This window comes from Erythranthe guttata, chromosome 13, assembly GCF_056151865.1.
Source record: "Erythranthe guttata isolate IM_541 chromosome 13, IM_541, whole genome shotgun sequence".
In the NCBI taxonomy this organism is placed as follows: Eukaryota; Viridiplantae; Streptophyta; class Magnoliopsida; order Lamiales; family Phrymaceae; genus Erythranthe; species Erythranthe guttata.
In genome coordinates, this window is record NC_142545.1 from 654551 (window position 1) to 678630 (window position 24080).

The window sequence follows — 24080 nt, forward strand, 5'->3', positions numbered from 1 at the left end:
GGAGTATATAAATTGAAATTAGTAATTAAGAAATCAATGTAAATCTCGACTAATATAGAAATTATGAGATAGAAAATAGCCATACAAAATTCTTTATATAAGCGAATGTAGCAAACACTATTAGAGACAAAATCCCAACGATTTAACATTAACCACTCATTTACTGAATTCTCTCTCTTATTTTTACCTTTTTTCGATCGACTAGTTCGTCTTCGGCGGTCAAATACCAGCACCGGACGTACTCTCCAATGAACGAAGGAGTTAAATTTGGAAGGAGGTCTTGAAAGTGCAAATCTCGCACCGTCAAATAAGAAGGCTGCTAATTTAATTATAAATAATTCATCTACCTCGTTTTTTACAAGGTGTACGTGATTTTCACTACTCCAATTCTCTCGAGACTTTAATCAAATTTGACACACTTTTGAAAAATAATTTATTTTTTCTGGGAGGTGAAAAACTAATCCCAACTACGTAAAACAAATGGAAAAAATGGAAGTCGAGATTTTGAAAATTACAATTAAACTTTAGAAATTCAAAATTATATATATGTAAACGGCAAATTACAAAAAAGAAAAAAAAAAAAACTAAAAAAACTCATCTTATTCGGGTAATTATCGCCACTCCTCCTTTTAAATATTTTTACATAAAATTTATGTAATTCGGTTATTTACCGAACCAAATCGTATATTTAGTTCGGTAAACGGTATAAAATGTTGGCGTACCGAAATTTCGGTTCGTTTTTACCAATTTAATATCCTAGATTTATCTCTTGAGGAGTATTTATGTAAGATTATACATAGTTGAATGAGTGGCCGTAATTACCAAAACAGAAAAAGTCAAAATTGGAGACCGACTATGTGAAGTTGGGACCACTTAGCAAAAGGTGTCATTTTCAATGTTTGTGAAAGAAGACGAAATTAAGTTGTCGTCACGTCACGTATGGGTTTTAATCAACCAACCATATGCATGTGATGCATTTTGTTTCATGTTACACGTTCCATAAGCTTCTTTCATCTATTATTTATTATTAATCCCATTAAATTCCAAATTAAATGAATATGGAATTGTGTCAATTTATATATATATATATAATTTACCAAAAATATGTATTTGTAAAATTCATAGTTATGTGAATCACGTGAAGGGTGAAATACATCAAATGTAACATCAAATAAACCATCGTTATTATATATTGTTGGAGTATTTTAATTGAAAAAAACAATTTTTTTTTATTATGAAATATCATATATATAAAAGTCTTTGACCATTTTTATAAGGTCATTCAGACTACTATATTGAAATAGAGTTTTTATGGTGTTCATGTTTTATACTATAAAATGGGACTTTGTGATTTTGTAAGATGTATGTAAGAAGAGAAAAATAATATATTTTTATATACGTATACTTTGAGCTCTCTTGTTGTTGTGTATTGTGCGTAAGTTTCTGCTTCACTTGAACGTGCAGTTTCAGTGAAACTTATACAACAGAGAGATAGGTTGGGTTGTTGTATTCTATAGGCGACACGGTTGGAACTTTTCTTCACATCGTTTGTGAAAGGGATCGTGAAATTCGTCTTAAAAGAACGACCTGGTTCCCACCTCACATTGCCTATCTTCATAATATCGAGTTTTTACAGCAGTTGATTGTCAACGATAAAATCTGAGAGTAAATGAAGCCCGAGCCTCAACTTCCTAATTTTATAATCAACTGTCAAAGTGCAACTAAAGTTCCAACATATACGTACACGATTCTTGTTTTTTAACTTTTTCTTTCTTGTTTTCTTCTATAACTTCCCTATTAGAATTAGAATTAGATTGAGATTGATAAATCCATCTCACCTTCTTTATCATTCAATAAAATTTATATTTTTTATAAAATTATAATTCATGGAGGCGTGTTGGATTTAATTTTTTTTAGAAAATTATACATCCAAATATTAATTAATAATAGTGTCTTAATATCTAAAATTCGTTGAGCCATCAACTGCTCACCGGCAGTTGTCATCGTGATCGCCAATTGTCGTCGATCTCCACCATCGGAATCTGCAATTGGGTTTCCGATTCGGGGAATTTTAGGGATAATTAAGGAGGAGAATTTTGTGGTAGTAATGGGCCTTGGCCTAACATTAATAATAAATAATCTTGAATTATACTTTGAAAATAAATATTCATAAAGCCCAAAATTTAAATAATTTTAGTCCACTTGGATCAATTTTGAACTAATTAATTGAATTAAGGGTCTAAGTCCATATTGTCTTATTTACGTGTCTAAATAATCATAATCTCAAGAGTGAAAGTACGTAATATTTTAAATATGTGATTGTGGTATTTTCAATAAATATTAAATGATATATAGAAATCTTAATATATAGAAATCGAATTAAGTTTAATATGATAATTTATTAATTATTATTATTATTATTATTATTATTATTATTATTATTATTATTATTATTATTATTATTATTATTATTATTATTATTATTATTATTATTCTTTATCAATCAATCACCTTCTCTATGTCACGTCCATATTATGTGGATCGAAAGATTACTATTGTTTAATATATATTTTATTTAAAAAATAATTTATGAATTATCATTTCAAACCATTAATCATGTCGGTCATATTTTGCACTACTAGAAAAATAGTCTTTTGTGACGCTCTAATAACGGCTTAATATGACGGTATTAGAAAGGCGTATCAATAGCTATACAATTATGACGCCTTAAACTAGATAAGCGGTACTTTGGTCCCGTGAATTTATTATTCCTTTTCTTTATTTATCAAAATTTATATTTTGTGACGCTTTCAACTAAAGGTGCCATAAAATAACGGCACTATAGCGACACTTATTGTAGGGCGTCATAACATGGTTATATTAATTATATAATTCTTTTTCAATAAAAAAAAACAGAAAAAAAAGGAAAAACGTAGAATTAGCGCTCAGTGTTCACCAAAATAATTCAGATTCATTTTCACCGAACATTATATTCACCAAAAATTATCGTAACCCTTCAATTCCCTCAATTTTCTCCTAAACCCTTCTATCCCATTTCTCTCCTCTTCTGCCAATTTAGTTTTCTCATAACGCCGCTGCAAATGGATGCCCTATTCTCAATCTTTTGCACAATTGCGCTCTCTAATCCGACGAAGATGACACGTACGCGAGTTTTTACTTAGTAACCCCATCGAGGTACAACTAAATTGTTATTGTTATGATTTTGTTTTTTTGCTAGGGTTTTAATTTTGGCCCGGTGAAAGCTGAGATACCAGAGGTTGATTTCAATCTTTTGAGATGGAAGAAAAGAAAAAGAAAACCCTATTTTTCTATAATTGAAATTGAGTAGTGCTCATATGATTCGTGGGACTCAAAATTAGGTATTTATACATGTCTTTGGTGTTTACGAATTACAAAAATGATTTTAACTGTGATCTTATTTTTCTCACGATGCCCTAGTGTGGAATCTCTCAATTTGTGTAAGGTGCGATGTGTATGTGGCTTCAGCACTTTTTTATTTCTTCAAATAATTAACTTCTATATTTGATAGAATAAGAATATTTTGTCTTTTAATACTAGCTATAATTTGTAATATTGTGGAATAATCCATGCCCCTGCTGTTTGTTTGTTTCTTTGTTAATAGGGGGGCAGGACTGCGGCTAGAGCTGGCTAATGTTGTTAAGATTGATGAGGTAAAATTTGTTCATGTTGAAAATCTGAAGATATGATTTTGTGTTTGTGTATGTATGTGTTTGTATGCATGAACAATATTGGTTTCTTTTATAGGTTTTGGTATAAAATGAACTGATTTGGTGCAATGGTGGTTAAGAAAAATCGTGTATTAGTTTTATGTGCTTTATGCAGGTTATTTACAGTAAAGACACTGAGACGGTGATATTTTTGGTTTATAATAGTTGATTTTAAATAAAAAAAATTATGTGACCTGAGATTTGCTTGGGTCATTTAATTTGTGATGATATATATCTATTCAAGAAAGCAAACTTTGTTCAGCAAGAGAATGCGGAAATGTACCTTGATGTCTAATTGATGGTATGAATTGAAGTTCATCTTCTCATTTTATTATAATTGAAGTTCGATTATTAAAAGAGATCTATTTTTAATATGACTATTCATTTTTCCTTAATTTATTTGATTCTCCTAATAGGTAATCATAGAAGAAAGTTTTCGAGGTCAAGAGATTATGAATTTCATGATTGACAACTTTCGAGGTATGATGTAGACTTTATGTTTTATATAATCTACCATTTTTTGTTATATAATTTTGTAAGTTATCATTACAAGCTATATAAATGGGAAAATTAAACACATATGAAATTTGCAGGACCTTAATTGCTTTTAATTTTTATTCTTTTGACCCGAAGAAGATGAGTTAACCAATCTCTCTGTAAAGATTAGAGTTATCCATGAACTTATTCATTTGCTATCTACTGACCAGTTGAATATGTTCGATCTTTCTAATCAAATAAATGTATCCATCGTGCGTCTTGACCTAAAGGTTGGGTACCTGTTTATTGGATGTTACTCATATTAACCTTATAAAAATGAGATTTTATAAAAATATCTGAGAGGTCCTATTACACAACCTCTTCGGGTTTATTTTGTAAGTTATTTAATTTATGTGCTTTTAATCTTAAGTTTTAGTATGTTCTCGATTACAGATGTGAAATAGTGGTTACTTTATTCATTTATAATGTGATAATTATTTTGCAGTAATGGGAAGCGCAAAAGATAGTCGGTTATACGATTGAAGTTACTTGGCCGTATTACTTGGTATTGATCTCTTATTAAACGCTCCAACATTTTGATTTTTTATTTATTTGAATTCCACTGATATCTGATTATTTTAATAGGTTACTATGGATCCATAAACAATACCGAAGAAAATTTTGCAAGCAGTTTTATGGGCAAGTCCTACATTGGTATGCATATTTGAAGATTGTTTTCCAGTGTAGATTATCATGAATTAAATCTTAGAAGTTTCTTTTTACAAGAATTGAAAAAGTACAGGTGTGTTAGTTTTACATGAGAATATTAAGTGGAGATGTTTTATTCTCTAGATATTGGGATGCTTGTTAATATTTTTTTTTTGTAATTTTGAACCATTGAAATGAATGAATTCATTTTAAGAACAAGTTTTACTATGCAAGTGATGTGTAAATGGTTTATGATTGTTTATGTATGGATTATGTTGAATGATTGAAGTGTTACTGTACTAAGGCTTCTAACAAAACGAGAATAAAATCTTCTAACAATATTATGAGACGAATTAAGGCTTCACCACTACTCTTCTAATGGCACATAAATCATCGCAACAAATAGTTCTTAATGGCACATAAAACGTCGCAACAAATAGTTATTAAGACACGTGTTAAACTTCTAGAGACACTCAAAAGCGTCATTATATTCATATAATGTGACGCCTATCAGTGTCACAAAATAATTCATAATGTGACGCGCTTAGCATCGTAAAAGCTATGTATTTGGGACGTATAAGGCGTCATAATAGTGTAGCTTTGGAGACGACGATTAGCGTCACAAAAATCTATTATGACGGCCACCTATGTGACGCTTTTGTGTAGCGTCACAAAAGTCAAAGCGTCACAATATCTCGATGTAGTGACGCTTTAGGGCGTCATGAAAGCCGATCTTTCTAGTAGTGTTGACAAAATAGAAATTATATTTAGGTCCACAAATCGACGTATGAGCAACTCCAATTCCACACGAAAAAAGCCTTGATATGGATATATAGATAGTTCGATACATTTATGTATAGTCAAATTCGATATTTGTTACGATCTCTTGTCAATCCCAGTCATTCTTACGAAAACGTAAGGCTTATTCAACAATACTTTTCTACTAATTAAAATTAATAATAATCTTCTACTTAGTGTCATAATTAAACTTAAACACTATTAAACAAATCAATTACGACAAATTTGTAGCAGTATTTCACACGGAATGTGTATCGTCGATCAAGATACACGCGCAGGTGACCTTGAACGGTTGTCAAGTGGAGAGTTGCTGAGAAGTGATCGATGCCTTCTATCTGAAGTCATAAATGTAACTCGACTAGGCATACAAAGTACCACAAAGATTATTCGTTCGAGAGACGACGTACCAAAAGGTTCTTCCTAGAATCCTAAGGCTATGTGATGAATACTCGTACATTAAGCCGGGAGATTGATCCAGCAGAAGCCCCTTTAACGCTCAAGTCAATTAGTGTGCATAGGCGAATTTCAAAGATCTCACATAATAAGCGTAAAAAAATTAACGTACCACAAAATAATTAGATGGGCTTTATTGTTACTTATTAGTTATTTAGATCTCTCCGCTTGATTGGGCCAAAACAATAGGCGAGGAAACTATGGGCTATGCCCAATGTGTATTTTATGACATTTCAAAGCCCATAAAAACCTAGTGGGAAAACTATATTTATTTTTAGGGTAAATTGCACTTTCCACCATGTACTTTTGTTCGGTATTACTTAATTCCCTTATACTCTCGATTGCATCGATTTGCCCCATATGTACTTGAAAATTTGTCTCAATGTGGCCATCGCTGCTAGTTGTCAGACATTTGACATTAACACCGTTATCTAAGATCTAAAATTACAAAAACGCCACCTCTCCCAATTTAAATAATTATTAAAAAAACAATAAAACAATTTAAAAGAATTCAAGAAAACGAGAAAACATAGTCCACGACGGCAGCTACAATTTATTTTTAATTTTTTTAATAATTATTTAAACTGTGAGGAGTGGTTTTTTTTGTAATTTTCAAACTTAGATCAAACGTTGTTAAGGTCAAATGTTTGAAAACTAACAATGAGGGCCATTGAGACAATTTTTCAAGTACATGGGGGCAAATCGATGCAATCAAGAGTAAAAGAATGTAAAGTGATGTCGAGTCAAAGTACAAAGGGGAAGTGGAATTTACCCCTTTTTTTAATTGAAGAATTGAAATATTACTATTAGAGTCCCATAAAAGACGACTTAGCAGTTGGAGCAAGAGAATTTGTGTTAATTGAGTCAAGTTTAAATTCTCTTACCAATGGTCGTTAGGTTGAGTTTGTCACACATTGCCAGCCTAGTGTGATTTACATTTCTCGTATGTTTTGCAAATTATTATACGACATAAATATATTATTTTTAGAAAAAAAAAAAACAATAGTAAACAAAAATAACCACTCACTAAGCATACACACAAGTGTGTGTCATGTAACATGAAAATCAATGATGCAGGATTACCTGTGTACTTCATCGGGTGTAACATCTACAAAATCGTAAATCCTCGATTGTTTGGTTACAAACCGCTAAAAAATGTTGATATTAGTTTTTAGTAACTCACATATTTTTGTATTAACTCATAAGTAGGGGCAATTTGCTATAGGTCCCTCTATATTATAATTTATGTGTGTAAATCCAAGTCAAAATTTAATGTTTTAATAAATTAATAATATTTATTATGGCAAAAATACCCTTAATTAAATCAAGTCAAATCCCAAAAGATCTCTATCAAAACAAATTCCCAAACATCTCTCTTCCAAATATTAACTAAAACAAATAAATTAATTCATAACAAAAATATACAATTTATTTTACAAACTCATACTCTAAAAACGTCACCGCAGCCCACCACCGCCTATGATCCGGAAACTGCGACGTCTATGACTCAGCGAACTGCAAATAGCAAACTGAAAATTAGATTTTATATTATTGAATTGCAAACAACAAAATACCTATGATTTCGCCAAATGCAAACAGCAAACTGAAAAAACAAAATCCATAATTTGTATTACTAAATTACAAACAAAAAATTACCTATGACTTCGCCAAATGCAAACAGCAACCTGAAGAAAAACATTCAGCAAAACTTGCATTATTGAATTGCAAGCAATAAACTACCTATGACTTGGCCAAATGCAAACAGAAAACTGAAAAAATTTAAAAAAAATCAGCATCATTAAAAACATCAACCAAAAAATTGTGTATAGAACAATATGCAAACAACAAAAATATTAAACAAAATGTTTGTAAAATGTAACTAAGACATACCTTGCAAATTGTAAACCAGAGGAATCGAATCTCAACATCAAACGCAATTCTTCAAACAACAAACGAAATTAAACCAACTGCAAACGGAAATTGCTAACAGCAAACGATGGGAGGTTCTACATACGGAAAACACAATACGAATTTGGCTAGGATTTTGGATTTCTGAGTTTTTTTGGGAGGGGATGTTTGTCGTCTTCTTTAATTCTTTCACAAAGAAATCCTCTCATAATCTAAAAAGATCCTTGTTTTTTTTTCCTTCTCTATAATATTTCTTCATTAAAAAAAAGAAAAAGAAAAAGAAAAAAAAGAGAGAAGCACGAGAGAGAGAGATAGGCGTGAGAATTGAGATGCAGAATGAGAGAGACGAGGAATTAAATATAGGGGGAGAGTATCGTGAGATTGGAGAGAGATGATATATAAGATTTGTTTTCTTATTAATTGAGGGTCTTATGGTCTATATACTAATTATTTTAATTTATTTATATTAATTTATTGGGTCAAAGGACCTATGCCTATATTCATCTAACAACTAGGATCTCTAGCTATATAAGTCCAAAATAAGGGGTGTCTAGCAAATTTCCCCATATAAGTATTACACTTAAATGAATTAATACGTTGCTCAACTTCACATACTACTTTACAATTTTTAACAAGTTCAGGGTCCAAAAAGCAATATAGAAAAAAAAGGCAAACTGCATAAACCTTTCTAACAAAAGTAATTATCCACAAAAAACAAATATCTAAAAAAAAGAAAATCAAATCTTCTTCTCAGAGCAGAGTCCCGCTTGCGAAGCCGACTGCAGTGCTCTTTCTCTGTGTGTGTGTGTGTGTGCGTTTTCCGGCTGAGGAAAGAAATTGAGGTGAAGGTGCTATGGGAATTTGAAGAAGATTAAATTAAAATGCCTCAAACTTCGACAATGTTTCTCAAACCCTTCATTTCTGCTCCATCCACTGCTCTTTGGAGGTTTCTTCATACTCTCCTTTTCCGCATTTAGTTTCGTTTTTTTCTTTTTTAATTTTTAATTTTGCCCTAAAATCACCATGTTTGGAGAAGGAAGCTTATTGTGCAGTTGTGTGTGAACTCACTCTGCATCAAATTGTCTGATATGTGTGTGTGTGTGTGTTTAATTTTCACTCACTGTGTGTGTGTGTGTGTGTGTGTGTGTGTGTGAACTCACTCTGCATCAAATTGTCTGATATGTGTGTGTGTTTAATTTTCCACTCACTGTGTGTGTGTTTGTTTAATTTTTCACTCAGTGTGTGTGTGTGTGTGTGAACTCACTCTGCATCAAATTGTCTGATGTGTGTGTGTTTAATTTTCACTCTCAGTGTGTGTGTGTGTGTGTGTGTGTGTGTGTGTGTGTGTGTGTGTGTGTGTGTGTGTGTGTGTGTGTGTGTGTGTGTGTGTGTGTGTGAAGACTGAAGAGGATAAATATCTAGGTCACACTTGCTAATTGTAAATGTTTATTGAATTGAATTTTGATAATAGTTTGGTTGTTCACAATATGAAATAGGTAGGTAGATAATCGACATAAAATTGTCTGTGTGAGTGTGAAAGAGAAGCTTATTGGGCAAACTTTGTGCTCAAGGGAAGTTGTGTGATAACTCACTCTTTTACAAATTTCGTTTCGTCGTCATGTGCGGGATTCACCACTTTGTTAATCGTAAATGTTTGCTGAATTGAATGTGATAGTAGTTTCGTTTTGAACAATTACGAAATTGGTTGTTATCTACATCATACTGTCTGCTACGTATGTGTTTTTCTCTCCTAGTGTGTGTGTGTGTGTGTGTGTGTGTGTGAAGAGGCGTAAATGTTTGTTGAATTGAATTTGATAATAGGTAGATATATGCATCAAATTGTGTGATATGTGTGTGTTTTTCTCTCTGAGTGAGTGTGTGTGTGTGTGAAGAGGTTTTTTTTTTGTAATTTGATTTTGTTCATAAACATGTTTTGCTGATTCCAGAAAATCATACAGTTGCGAAAATTCGGCTGATGCGAATGTTAGAATATGTAAAAGAGCAGAGGTAGTATGTCTTGGAATGCTAGCACCTAGAAAGTTCATGCAAAGAAGGAAAAAAATCGAGGTTTTTAAGGATGCAGCCGACGAAGCTGATCAGAAAAATTGGAGGAAATTGATGCTCGAAATCGAGGAATCCGATTCCGCCACTGAAGTTCTCAAAACCAGGAGGGTGAAAAACCAGCCTCTGCCCAAAGACATGATCGTCGGGACTCTAATTAGATTTAAGCAGCTCAAAAAATGGAATCTCGTTAGTGAGGTACATATATATTTATCGAAGCCTCACCCCTTCATTTTTTTTCTTTCTTGACTTTGCAATTGATGTCTTTTTTTATCATTTTTTTTTGCGGGTTTTTTTCGATGTCTTCAAGAAACAAGAATGTTAGTGTTGTGAGTTACTGTTTGCAGAGACTAATAATAACTCGATCATTAACATATCATGGTACTCGGGCCCCGTTTGGTTTCCAAGATAAGATTATGCACTCTACACAATCCCTCAAAAAGCCAAGATAAGAGTTCGTTTTTCCGTAATGCACTAACCAAATATCAAATAAGGCCTAATTATTTAAGGATTTGGTTTGGATGGAAGGATTTGAGGGACGGTTTCAAATCCATAACAAGTCCATTTGTGTTCTTTGGATGGAGTAATTTGTCTAGGAATTTCAAATCCATAGCTCCCATTTTCAGTTGTTTCTTGAGAAATTGTGGGGGATTTCAAATTCCTTCCAATTTGGAGTCATTTCAAATCCTTAAAACCATTCATTTCAAATCCATCAATCCAAACGCAGCCTAGTTAAACATGGTTTATCTTACCAACCAAACGAGGCCTTATGATATAGAGCTGAAGCATGTTGTTCATTTTAAATTGTGTTTAATTTCGAAGCTCGTGTACACCAATGACTGCCTAATCTTGGATTATTGAAACTATACTATGAATAACATTACCTTATGCCATTTTTTTGATTTCAATTTGTTTTATAGGTTCTTGAATGGCTAAGGACACAGCATTGGTGGGATTTTAAGGAAATGGATTTGCTGATGCTTATTACAGCGTACGGAAAACTAGGGCAGTTCAACAAAGCAGAAAGGGTTTTAGGTTACATGCACAGAAAAGGCTATCCACCACACGTTGTATCATATACTGGTCTTATGGAAGCTTATGGAAGAGGTGGCCAATTCAATAAAGCCGAAGCCATATTTCGTAGAATGCAATCTTCAGGCCCTGAACCATCTGCTGTGACGTATCAGATCATTCTTAAATCGTTTGTCGAGGTTATTTTCTGATTATTTCATCTAATTTTTCATAATATTCAATTGTGTTTGGTAAGAACAGTATAAAATTCTTTAGGTATCGACATATTCTTTCGATTTATAGGATTTTACCTATTTGCTGGTTTTGCTCAAAGAGGCAGATGGTTCTTAAAAGAATGTGTTTTTCTTTCGATCAGCTCAAGTATCATATAATAGTTGACTTTCATAGTTGTGACTTGTGAGCCTTGTTAGCCAACAATTTTTTTATTAAGTTATATATATAAATGTATATATCTTTTTTGAAGTCATTAATGCTTCGGAAGAGCTGTTGCATCACAACGTTTTCAGAGCATTACATCAAAAGTTTCAGTAAAAATACCGATTAAATATTTCTGTTCATTGAAATTTGTACGAGTTAAGTTAACTCGCGCAGGTGGTACTTTGATTTTCCTTCAAAATTATAAATTAGTTTGAGATCATTGCAACCTATAAAACATTAGCTTATGTAATTATCTGTTATTTATTAGTGCCATTATTGAAGTTTTTTCTGCGCTTGGGGCTATTTCAGGGAGACAAATTTAAAGAAGCTGAAGAAATATTCGATACCTTGCTGGATAAAGAGAAATCACCTCTAAAACCGGACCAGAAAATGTTTCACATGATGATTTATATGTACAAGAAGGCAGGTAATTACGAAAAAGCTCGTAAAATATTTTCAATGATGCCTGAGAGAGGTGCTCCGCAAACTACAGTTACTTATAATAGCTTGATGTCGTTCGAAACTAGCTATAAGGAGGTCGCAAATATCTACGACCAGGTATATTTAAAAATTATAAAAACCTTTAGAAAAAAACAAATTTAGCCCTTATAATGCATACAATGAAGTTATTAAATTTTATAATTAAATTTGTAAATTTTAGATGCAACGAGCGGATATTCGACCTGATGTCGTGAGCTACGCTCTGCTAATTAATGCGTATGGAAAAGCTAGAAGAGAAGAAGAAGCTTTAGCTGTGTTTGAGGAAATGCTTGATGCTGGTGTAAGGTGTGATTTCCAAAAGCAAAAATAAAAATAGGGAATTTATTTTATTTTATTTTAATTTTGCGTATTTTAGGTCTATTTCTCGGCTTAAATGGCCCTCAAATGCATTTTTTATTTCAGGCCGACGCAAAAAGCATATAATATATTGCTTGACGCATTTGCAATTTCTGGAATGGTGGAGCAAGCACGAATTGTCTTCAAGAGCATGAGAAGAGACAGGTTAAAAAAAGTTCATTTTTAAACTATAGAATTTCAAATTTACGGAATAATTTTTTGCTTAATATGTCAGATATTATATAATATTATTATGGGAATCAACTCTTACATACTGCAAAAAATTTCATGGTGAATTTTTCGGTTGATCGCTTTGAAGTTTAGGAATCATCGGTCATGTATTTTCCAATCATATTAAGATATCGAGCTCGTTGAACCTGCATTTAACAAAGATATTTGACGTCACTTTTCAAAAAGATCGATTATGATTATTGTGAAGAGTTAAAAATTCATCTAAGCTAATTAGGGAAGATAACACCGATTAGCCTACAATACAAATTCATTAAGTATGTAACAATTATCATTTCTTCTATTTGCAGATGTACCCCCGATCTTTTCTCGTACACTACTATGTTATCAGCCTATGTGAATGCATCTGACATGGATGGGGCAGAGAAGTTCTTCAAGAGGATAAAAACAGATGGATTCGAACCAAATGTTGTTACTCACGGCACTCTTATCAAAGGCTACGCCAAAGCAAACGATCTCGAGAAAATGTTGGAGAAATACGAGAGCATGCGTGTGGATGGTATCAAACCTAATCCGACTATATTCACGACGATTATGGATGCTTTTGGGAAGAACAAAGATTTTGGCAGTGCTGTGATTTGGTTCAACGAGATGGTATCTAGTGGGGTATCTCCCGATCAGAAAGCCAAGAATATTCTCTTGTCTTTGGCAAAAACGGCGGAAGAACAAATGGAAGCCAAACAAATTGTGGAAAGTCTATCTTTGGATCGGATTTTGAACAATGTTGAAGATGATGATGTCATTGATGATGATGACGACGATGATGATGATGATGTCAGCGGGGTTTCTGCCGATCAGAAGGCAAAGAATATTCCTTCGTCTTTGGCTAAAAAAGTCGTAGAAAGTCAATATGTGGATCGGCTTTTGAATAATGTTGAAGCTGATAATGTTGATGATGTCGATGATGATGACGACGAGGATGATGACGTGGATGATGACGAGGATGATGACGAGGATGATGATGAGGATGAGAGCAGTGTGTCGGAAGATACAAACAGTTGGTCGGTAAGTATTAGCAGCGGCGATCATAATCAGGAACATTTAGTAGAAGTTTTGTGATTTTTGAAATTTTAGAAAATTTTGAATTTGTATTGCAACTACTAATATACAAGGCATATAGTGTGCACTTCAGAGTGGAGCCTCCTAGCTAAATTTTGTCACCTGAAATATATTTTTGTGTAGTGAAATAACAATCTTCTGTTACAACTTTGGGAAGCGGAAAGTTTATCATTCTATACAACCTATACGCTCTTTTAGGAAATATCGGGATTTTCCAAGAAATCGTATCAATTGGTATCCACAGAGAGGTTGTGATTGTTTCGACGCCACACGCAAGAAGGTTGAAAATTTGCCGTAAGACGTTCGTGTGATCGACCAGAATATAGGGAGTAACTCAAGCCCTCCAAATAAATCGAACTCGTCTCATTTATACCCCTCTTAAGCTATAGGGAGTAACTTTCATTAGCTAACAAAAAAAATTCAATTGCTAATGTAACAATAGGGAGAAATAGGCATAAAAATAAAGGTTCTTGATTACAAATCGCCATAGTCGTTTCATAGCTACAACAGTAGTAGTAGTAGTTCTAATAAAGATACGGATACACCATAAATATACATCGTATACATGTCTAGCATACAAAGTCCCTAGCGAAGACAAGACATAGAAGAAATAAATATTACATACCATTGTGTCCTAAAAAACGGGAATTAGTACTCACTCATACAAAGGTGTCGTCTACCATTTTTTTTTCACTTCAGATATATTAGTGCCCAGTTATCAGTATTCAACTGATTCCATAATACCGTTCACGTAGCTTCTAGAATCTTTCCGAGATTACGAAAAATCACGGCCCTCCTCTTTGCCCATCTGCTGCACTTCAAGAGGAGATAGAATCTTGATATACCACACACTGTTTACGAATTCCCTGTGATCACAAAAACATACTTCAGGGGTATATTTGTAACTTTTTTTTTATAAAATATGTATACTAGATTTAAAAATATGAAGAAAAAAAATGAAAATAGTGAAAGTGGAAAAAGGGGGTACTTAACTGCCACGGATCGTCGCCGAGGAGAAGAATGTCATTCTCCCGGTCAACAAATACAAGCTGCCAGCCTGATCTCTGAGAGTCCTCCAAAAAGCCTTCAAGTCCAAACATACGAGAAAGCTCTCCTCGAAGTTCGTCGTAACTGCTAAATTTGGAGATATCGAGCGATCTACCAAACGACCCCGACTTATGAACCTGTATCAAAATTAATATATTTACTTTAGTGAAGACAAATTCTTACTTATACCATATAAGTCAAATCATGTCGGAAAAGAGGGTTCTTTACTTCTTCTTTTTTCCCCGTAATTTATTTTACAACTAGGTCAGAAAACACCATAAAAAAATTGTTTTAGCGATTTAATATAACACGGGGTACTAAATGCAATAAACTCGAAACAAATATGTGCTACCAGATAATTTATAAATAAATAAAAAAGAACATGCTTACTTCACCTTCACAAAGGCCCTCGAGGTAGGGTCCACATTTTCCGATGATTGCAAGTAACCCGATTCATCCACACAACTCGAACTAGTCATGTCCGAATTTATAGGGAAATCGCCCCCCGCACCATTCACAAATGCAGACGTTGCGTACGCCATCGACAACTGTTCGCTCCCATTCCCATTATTATTATTATTATTATTATTATTGTTATTATTGTTATTATTATTAATATTATTCATCACATTACCCGATGAGTACAAACCACTATTATCGTTATTATTATTATTATTATTATTATTATTATTATTGTTACTATTATTATTATTATTATTATTATGGGAATGATTCGTCACACTTTGGAAATCCGAAAAATCTCTACCAAGAAACGGCGGCAGCACAGCGGAAAGTTCCGAGCCTTTCGAATGAGGTGTCACCAGTTCTTCCAGATGCGGCACTCCAAAGTGAGAAGTAGAAGAAACCTTCGACGGAATTTGAGGGTCTAATAAAGCCACTCGTTTCGAAGACGAGGAATTAGGTCCGTGCAAGTTCATAATGTGGGAATTTAGGAGCGAATTATTATTCGAAGAAGCAATATTATTAATATTGCTCCCCATGAAATCGGTCAAGTTCTGTATAGGTGTTGTGAACTGAGGAGAATCAGAAGTGGGCCCCATCGGTTTTCTGTTCTGTTGTTGATCTTGAAATTGCTGTTGGTGGTTGTACTGGTTGTATTGGTTTTCCGGAATGTTCTGGAGGAAGCTCTGTTGAGGGACTGATTGGTAATTTTGCATGAGCGAAGGGGCGGAGACGTTGGGGAGGTTTTGCTGGAACTGCATGAGGGGCGAATTGGTAATTTTGGAGGGGTCTAGTAACGAACCTGCCTCCTGTAGGGCCATGACTTGGTAAATATCGGGTTGCATGCAGAACATAGAAGGATCGAGCCTCGGTTGCATCCAGTGGGACCCACCGCCGATTCCTTGGAAATTTAGCTGTTGCATCATTCCTTGATCTCCCATACCCCCACGAAGCCACGTGATTGGAGAATTCATGCTCATGTCACCACCATCTTTAAGACCTGAATTAAATAATAAATAATAATCGGAAAATTAATTACGAATTAATCTAAAAAAAATTTATTAAGTTTATTCGGATAAATGTTGATAATCGGACCAGGGAATGAGGGCAGTCCAGATGGCCAGGGTCGTTTCATTCGGAGGGAGAATGGAGAAGGGTACATTGGGAAAGTTGTGAGAGGTTCGATTTCCCATAAGGAAACTCTTGGCTGCCTCTCACCTGCAGTCGATTCGTCCCACCCCACCTGAAAAAAAAAATTAAACGCAACCTAATCAACGAATGCACGAGGAATTCGAGAAAACTACACATGACAATGCCAAGTATACATACTAATTCACGCAAACATTGACAGAATTTATGATTATACTCTGTTTTGGTTTGGTGGATTTTAGGGGGGGGGGGGGGGGGGGGGGGGGGGAATACAGTGTGACTAAAATACCCTTTTCGTTAATTATATTCATTAATTATTTTTCAACTAATTAGAGTAATTAGGGCAAAATTGTTATAAAAAATGGTAATTAATGCATCATTAACAATTAATGCATCATTAGATTATGATTCTAAGGCTATCTACTAAGAGGATCTTGAGCAATGGAGATTATAGTTTGTTAGTCGTTTTCGCCAAAAAAACACTATTCATATTTACTTTTTCTATTTCTTGTATGTGAGATATTATATTTATAATTAAATAATTAAAAAATAATAAAATGTAATAGAGGATATTATAGATAATACTCAAATGTATCATATGCATGAAATAAAAATAATAAATATACATATTTTTTAGAATTCATTCATAGAAATATAGCTAGCTTTATACTTCAGTCTTTAATATTTAACTATAAAAGATAATATAAACAAGTACTTTACTATATTAGATGCATGAAATATAAAATATAAATAATAAATACACATATTACCTTCACCGAACGCCAATGCGAGTTCGGCCAACGAACAGGATCCAAGTCACTGATGCCAGTAATTGTACCCATATACCTAAGACCAAACAAATAAAAGTAAAACAAACATATCAAATGGAAGAAATATTCCTATGAAAACAAATAATAATAATTAACCTACCTACGAACGCTCGATTCTTCAGTTTCAAAGAGCATTCGGAACCTCATACCAACAGAAACCCTCGTATGATAAGCTGATTTGGCGTATTTTGCTAGAGGTATCACAAACTCCGACGGGCTCGCCCTGAAATTAGTTATTAAAAAACAACGCAAAATGCAAAAACGGTGCGAGTTAGTTAATAATTAATAACGGTAAAAATATAAACGGAAGCTTATAATACCTAGGATTGAAGAAGATAGTGAAACGACTGTTTGTGGCTGCTGCATGCGCAGCTGCAGCAAGAAGACCAATGTGCATGCTGTCACTCGAAAGCACCGACGAAGGCATAACAGCTTGTGGTCGATTCGCACGTCGAATTCCTAAGAACAACTGATTGTTTTCGTTCCTAATATATCGCAAAATAAACATCGTCGGGATCGTAATAAATAATACTAATGGGTGTTGATAATGAGAAATAAAAATCGAGTGTCGTATTTGGTTACCAGATGAAAATAACGGAATCGCCAGCGACTAATCTCTTTGCGCTCACAAACACACTCCATCCCGTCGTGAGGAGATGCCTCTTTGGCTGACCTGGATACAAATGCAAATACAAATAGTTCTTTCATTAGCAACTTACGAACGATAGTGCAGTTTTATATGACGGTTTACAATCACTTGATAAGCAGGCACGGTTTCAATAATGTACGAGGAGCCCATACATCGTATAACAGAATCACAAATTACTTGACAGAAACTTTCGGCATTTCATCATTAAATAAAAACGATAAAATAATTAAAAGAGATGACAATATCTACTCGATCATTCAAGAATCGACAAAGAAACGTATTTCCTCATCCAACTATCCACATGTAATCAATAATCATTTAAAGCACACTACCATAAGACCACTAATTTCAAAATTACCCGAGGAAATCTCTAACATACTGTGTTTTTTTTTTGTGAACTCACCTCGAAAGATGTGCCTGAACTTCCATTCGTTGCCATGAAGATCCTTTGCAATTAGTTCTTGGCAAGGAGGGGTTTGAGAATAATCCTGAACAGGCAACATATATATAAATTAAATATAAATATTGCCAAACAGACGGGGGAAAAAATACATACGTCGGACAAAATAAATAATAATGTGGGACCTACAAGAGGAGGAAAGACTTTCTCAGCTGCTCGGCGAGGCACAGAAAATCCGCCATGTGTACTCGTGTCACTAGCAGTTAATGTTTTACAGAAATAATTCGTCGGCTGTTTGCTCGGGGAGCCGAGTTCTGCTGGCAATAGGCATATATCCTTTTGCTCTTGCTAATCAAAACAGAAACGAAATTAATTAATTAATTAATTAATGATGAATAAAATGAATTAAAACACGAAATTCGCAAAATAGGAATATGTTTCGAGTGAATTACCGGGGTAAGTGGCTGCAGAGTCATCTGAGCATATACTTCATCCGTTTCGATATCTGCCTGTAACGTTGTAAACATTTAGGCCATTAACATAGCGATTACGAAAAAATAAAATCATAAAACGAACTGCAAAAACTTACGTGCATCGTCACATTGTGAAGTTGGCATATTAACTGCGGTTGTAAGCCAGGGTAGTTAGGTATAGCAGCATCTATTTCCTTGTTGGTCGAGGCAGCAACCTATATATTAACAAAAAATAATCGAAAAACGTCGAAAAATAACCGAACCGGCAATCGTCTACTAACATACACTACTTGATATTCATCTCACGAGAATTAAACAAAACACAATTTTCACCAACTGAAATTCCAATACTCCATCGAATTTGGAATCCAAAAATTAAATTAGAAATAAATTATCTGCAAACCCATATATTAACAAAAAAATGCAGTACTAATTAGTTTCAGGGAATCGAAAACGCCGAAAAATAACCGAACGGGCAATCGTCTACTAACATACTCTAGATATTCATCTCACAACACTTAACAAAACACGATTTTCACCAACCGAAATTCCCAATACTCCATCAAATTTAAAATCCAGAAAATAAATTAGATATAAAATATCTGCAAACCTGTTCACTATGTCCTTGAGGAAAGTACACAACCCGGCTCCCGAGCAACGGAAGCGAGACCAACGGGCCCGCGCAAGCATGCCATAGCTCCGAATTCAAGCATTTCTTCTCCCCTGCAAAAAAAAACCCCAAATAATTTATTTTCTAACACATTAACAAAATAAACCCCAAAAAATTAAGTAAAAAAAAAATTAAAAAAAAGGAGAAATTACCTTCTTCCTGCTGAGCATTAGCTCCACTACTAGTGGAAGAAGACGACAACATCATATTCCCACACAATCCCAATTTCTTTCTTTTTTCCCTTAAATTCTCAATTTAAACTATGATATTAATCAACACTGTAATTAAAATTAAAAGGGTTTCAACAAAAAAGGACTAATACACAAACCCATTTAAACCCACCCACCCCCCACCCCACCCACCCACCCACCCCCCACCCAGAACCACCACCAAAAGTGCCACCTTTGTTCATCCTAACTCACAAACACCCATCAATCTGCAAGCACTCTTTCCTTATTTTGAAGTTGAAATTTGTAAAAACAAACAAAATGGGAGCAAAACTGCGAAACAGAAAACTCCACAAGGGTATTTAAGCAAATTAAAAGAAAAATGTAAAAAAAAGTGAAGTAGATCTTCGAGATTTTACAGTAAGATTGGAAAAACCCTAAAGAAGGAAAAGGGATGAAGACTGGTCCGAGGAATAAATGAAGTAAAGTTTTTTAGTAAGTGGAGAAAAGCAAAGCAAAGCAAAGCAGCAAGAAAAAATATGATGAGTAGCTTTTCTCAACTATTGAGATCTCTCTCTCTCTCTCTCTCTCTCTCTCCTCTCTTTCTCTCTCTAGATAGCTCAAATGAACTTCAGATCTTTAATAAGCTTTTTTTTTTTTTTTTTCTTTTCTTTTTCCTTTTTTTTTATTTCTTTATGTTATGTGGGAGATATTAAATGTGAGGTAATTTGGGAAAGTATATCAATTATTGCATACTTGATTATATGTTTAAAATGGAATTCCATCTCCCTTTGTAGCCTGCCAAATTACGAAAAAACTCCATTTATTTGGATAATTACAGTCACCCGTCATTTTAAATATTTTTACATAAAATTTATGTAATTCGGTTATTTACCGAACCAAATCGTATTTTCAGTTCGGTAAACATAATAAAATATTGGCGTGCCGATATTTCTGTTCGGTTTTACTGAATTAACATCCCTAAATTTACCTTTGGAAGGATATTTTCGTAAGATAATACATAGTTGATCGAGGTGACCGTAATTACCCAAATATGAGGGGGGGTTCGTAATTTGACCAAAACTCAGTGGGTGACCGTAATTTTCTCCACTTTTTAAGTTGAACTCGTCATACGTACATCGCGATTAGAAGAGGTAGAATTGTTTATTTTTCAGTCACCTTTAATATTAAACACTTTATAATATTTTTATTATAATTGTATGTTTTGAGAAGAAAAAAATTCAGCTTTGGAAATTAAAACCGGATATAAATTAGAATATAATGTATATACTTCAATTTTGTTCCTAATTCATAATGAAAAATATTGTCTAAAACATTAAAAATATCAGCACCATAATCGGTGAAGTTCAAAATTTTCAGTGTTGTTTCTACGACTAGGTTATTTCGGTACTGTCTCGTAAAAATTACACTCGGTAAATTTTTAACGTTGATCTACACACATCAATATAGATATGTGCGTGTTTGTGTGCATATGAATGATAAAAAAATAGTGTATTATTGTATCTCACCATTTATTTATTAAAAAAAAGGAGGGGAAATATGGAAAATATATTGAATGTTATATTAGTAATATAATAGCGGATAACTATATTATTCCCGTTCCTTATTTTAATTAGTAAATCAATTCCAGCATCTTTTCTTTGTGATTCATTTAAATTAATTACATACTTTTTTTCTAAAAAAAAATACATATTATTTTTATTTTAAATTTACATGCTTATACGTGTGTAAATAATTAAAATTATAAAATATTTGAACTTAATCGACCACAACGGTAATATTTCAAATTAAAACTGAGAAAATATATTTTATTATTTCAATCTGCGTTAGTATTTAAGTTGAACTGAACATAGTCATTTTTTTTTTCCAAAAGTACTAAATTTTATTAACTGACGATTTTTATTTTTTTAAATGGTAGTTAAAATAAAGCAAAAAGGTCAATATTGTTTTGCTCCATATTGTCAATAAATTTCAATAAACATATATTTTTACTCGTTTAGTATCTATTACTTTTAGCAATTTAACTATATAAGAAAAATTGAATTTAAACAGACCTAATTAAGTAAGATATTATTTTCGTTTTTCACCGTATCAATTAATCAAAAAAATTAAAAGGACGAAAAAATATAGACAAATAAAAACAAAAACAATAGGCTAGTTTGAATTGACTAGAATGCCCCTCCCATCGTAGGGATGACAATTTGCTCCGCCCCGCTCCAATCCGAAATTCCCCGGTATTACCCGCCCCGAAAAAATATGGGGCGGGGGATCGGGATTGACAAAAAAGTTCGACCAGGTACCCGTGAAGATTTTACGTGACGGGTTTTGGAATCCCAGTTCATAACGTTCGAGAATGGGATGGGGAATTCTAGAGCGGGACAGAGACGGGGATCGCAAAACCGGGCCCACAGCCATCCCTACCCCATCATGAGATAGATTATTGATCTGATATTGACAACAATTGTATCAACTGAGTTATAGGTAGGTGGCATTATACATTGAATCCAATGTAAAATTCACCAAGTTACAAAAAACATATATATATATATATATATATATATATATATATATATATATATATATATATATATATATATATATATATATATATATATATATATATTTCAATTAACCTTTTTCTCATATTTCAAATATAATTCAGTTAAAACAAAATTAGCTCATGCCACCATTAATTACATAGAAACTTTACACCTACCTTAACACATACAACTAAAACTGCAGCTGAAAACACACACACACACACAAAAAAAAAATCATATTTGAGCTTGCTGCAGTGATGTATGTATGTATGTATGTATGTATCAAACTGTATATTGATTAGTAAGACAATAACACAACAACAACTTCTAATACAGTCATTAAACTAATTGATAAATCACTCAGATAAAATTCCATTCAGTACTTTTATTTTTCACTGCGAGAAATTCGATTTACGCTATTATTACATAGAAACTATCCACCGCGACAAACTACGAACATTACAAACAAAATAAGCAATTGTCGAGCACGAGCTTCGAATTACTCCGAGATGACTATAGTTCCAAATATATGGAGAAAAAAAAAAAAGCAAAACAGAATCTGCATAATTGAACTTATAATATGTCGAACTTCGTGTATCGATTTGCTAAAATATATCTTCTAGAAACAATTACTCAAATGTACTTTTTCTCTATTCACTTTTCGATGTCTTCGTCAAATCCAAGGGGATTTAAACGCGTAACGCCAAGATACGAAGCAAAAATACTAATATCGTAATTTTATTGCTAATCGTAACTTAAAAAAAAAAAAAATTGCACGTCTCGATAATCCTACGAAAACTAATTTCAAAACAAGAGAGCGAGCTTACATTATTTCGTGCAGGTTTTCCTATTGTGATTGCCGATCTCGTTACATTTACCGCATTTAATTTTCCTCTTCGTCTTCTCACCGACCGAATTAGGGATATGCGTTCCGACGGAGGACACGACATCGCTCGTTTCCGGGGCATCGCATTCTTTTCGACTAACGGTAATCTCGAGCCGTTGCATCGATAACTGCCTAACTAATTCCAACATTGCACCGAGATCGTCGTCGTCGTCCAAAAAACACTCTCCGTAATTAGGTAATTTGTACGTGAGCGAGAAATTACCCGAATTTAGCGAGTCATACCTCGAGCACACGAAATCGACCAGGCTGCGGTAATTCGTCCCGCTGCAGAATTGTTTTACCGAGAACAATCCTTCGAACTTGAACAAGAACAAAACAGATTTTGCACTCATCCTGCACACACACAAACACACACACACACACACACGCGCGCGTACACACACACACACATTGTAATTAGTATGGAAAAAATCGGAAAAAATTAAACCGTAATGCAATGCGTAAGAACATACGAAATGAATCGGTACCTGGTGTTTGATGAACCGGCGGTGATTTGATGAACCGGCGGTGATTTGATGAACCGGTGGTGAAAATGCGAATATGTGATCGGAAAAAAAGATGAGAATGAGAAAAGTAATCGATCGGCGATTGCGATTGCGATTGCGGAAGGAAGAATGAATTGGGGGAAATATTTTAGAGTGTAAAGAATCGGCCAGAAACGGAAAACAACTAATTCCAGAATAATCGATGATCCTACGTATTTTTATTCAAGCCCATATTTATGTTTTTTTCATTTTTTAGCAATTTATGTTTATTTAATGGGTAAATTATGAAAACCCTCACTAGGACTAAATTACGAAAAACATCCCCATCTATCCGTAATTACCAAAGTTTTCCTGACGTTTGTTTATGTCTTGTTTTTTTTGAGTAAATTTAAGTCCATTACAAGGGGAAGTAGTAGGGGAGGGCGGACTCGAACCCTAGACCTTTACCCTATTGGTAAGTCTAGGTACCAACTCTCCTCACGAGGGTTGGTTTGTTTCTGTCTTGCTTCGACCTCCTTACGGCGTGGGTGAC

General features: G+C 33.7%; 2 protein-coding genes and 2 long non-coding RNA genes across 4 annotated transcripts; 2 read left to right on the plus strand and 2 right to left on the minus strand.

Moving 5' to 3' along the window:
• The first annotated feature begins 2954 nt into the window (after window positions 1-2954).
• Window positions 2955-5153, plus strand: LOC148765559 (uncharacterized). The gene is made up of 6 exons (XR_016029157.1): window positions 2955-3195; window positions 3644-3692; window positions 3865-4050; window positions 4166-4229; window positions 4732-4791; window positions 4872-5153. It is a non-coding gene; the product is annotated as an uncharacterized LOC148765559 (long non-coding RNA).
• A 3647-nt stretch (window positions 5154-8800) lies between these two features.
• Window positions 8801-13895, plus strand: LOC105951964 (Tetratricopeptide repeat (TPR)-like superfamily protein). The gene is made up of 7 exons (XM_088811636.1): window positions 8801-9039; window positions 10040-10352; window positions 11075-11365; window positions 11913-12161; window positions 12265-12389; window positions 12507-12605; window positions 12980-13895. The coding sequence occupies exons 1-7, from the start codon at window positions 8975-8977 to the stop codon at window positions 13746-13748; spliced, it is 1911 nt and encodes a 636-aa protein (XP_088667762.1). The 5' UTR covers window positions 8801-8974; the 3' UTR covers window positions 13749-13895.
• Window positions 13896-14197: 302 nt separating this feature from the next.
• Window positions 14198-19767, minus strand: LOC105951965 (auxin response factor 6). The gene is made up of 14 exons (XM_012975455.2): window positions 19581-19767; window positions 19369-19481; window positions 18875-18973; window positions 18738-18794; window positions 18475-18633; window positions 18289-18373; window positions 17819-17909; window positions 17557-17721; window positions 17337-17459; window positions 17177-17252; window positions 16353-16500; window positions 15191-16257; window positions 14742-14932; window positions 14198-14614 (listed from the first exon to the last, which is right to left on the minus strand). The coding sequence occupies exons 1-14, from the start codon at window positions 19633-19635 to the stop codon at window positions 14524-14526; spliced, it is 2520 nt and encodes an 839-aa protein (XP_012830909.2). The 5' UTR covers window positions 19636-19767; the 3' UTR covers window positions 14198-14523.
• A 3111-nt stretch (window positions 19768-22878) lies between these two features.
• On the minus strand, window positions 22879-23669 carry LOC148765560 (uncharacterized). The gene is made up of 2 exons (XR_016029034.1): window positions 23531-23669; window positions 22879-23396 (listed from the first exon to the last, which is right to left on the minus strand). It is a non-coding gene; the product is annotated as an uncharacterized LOC148765560 (long non-coding RNA).
• Window positions 23670-24080: the final 411 nt, after the last annotated feature.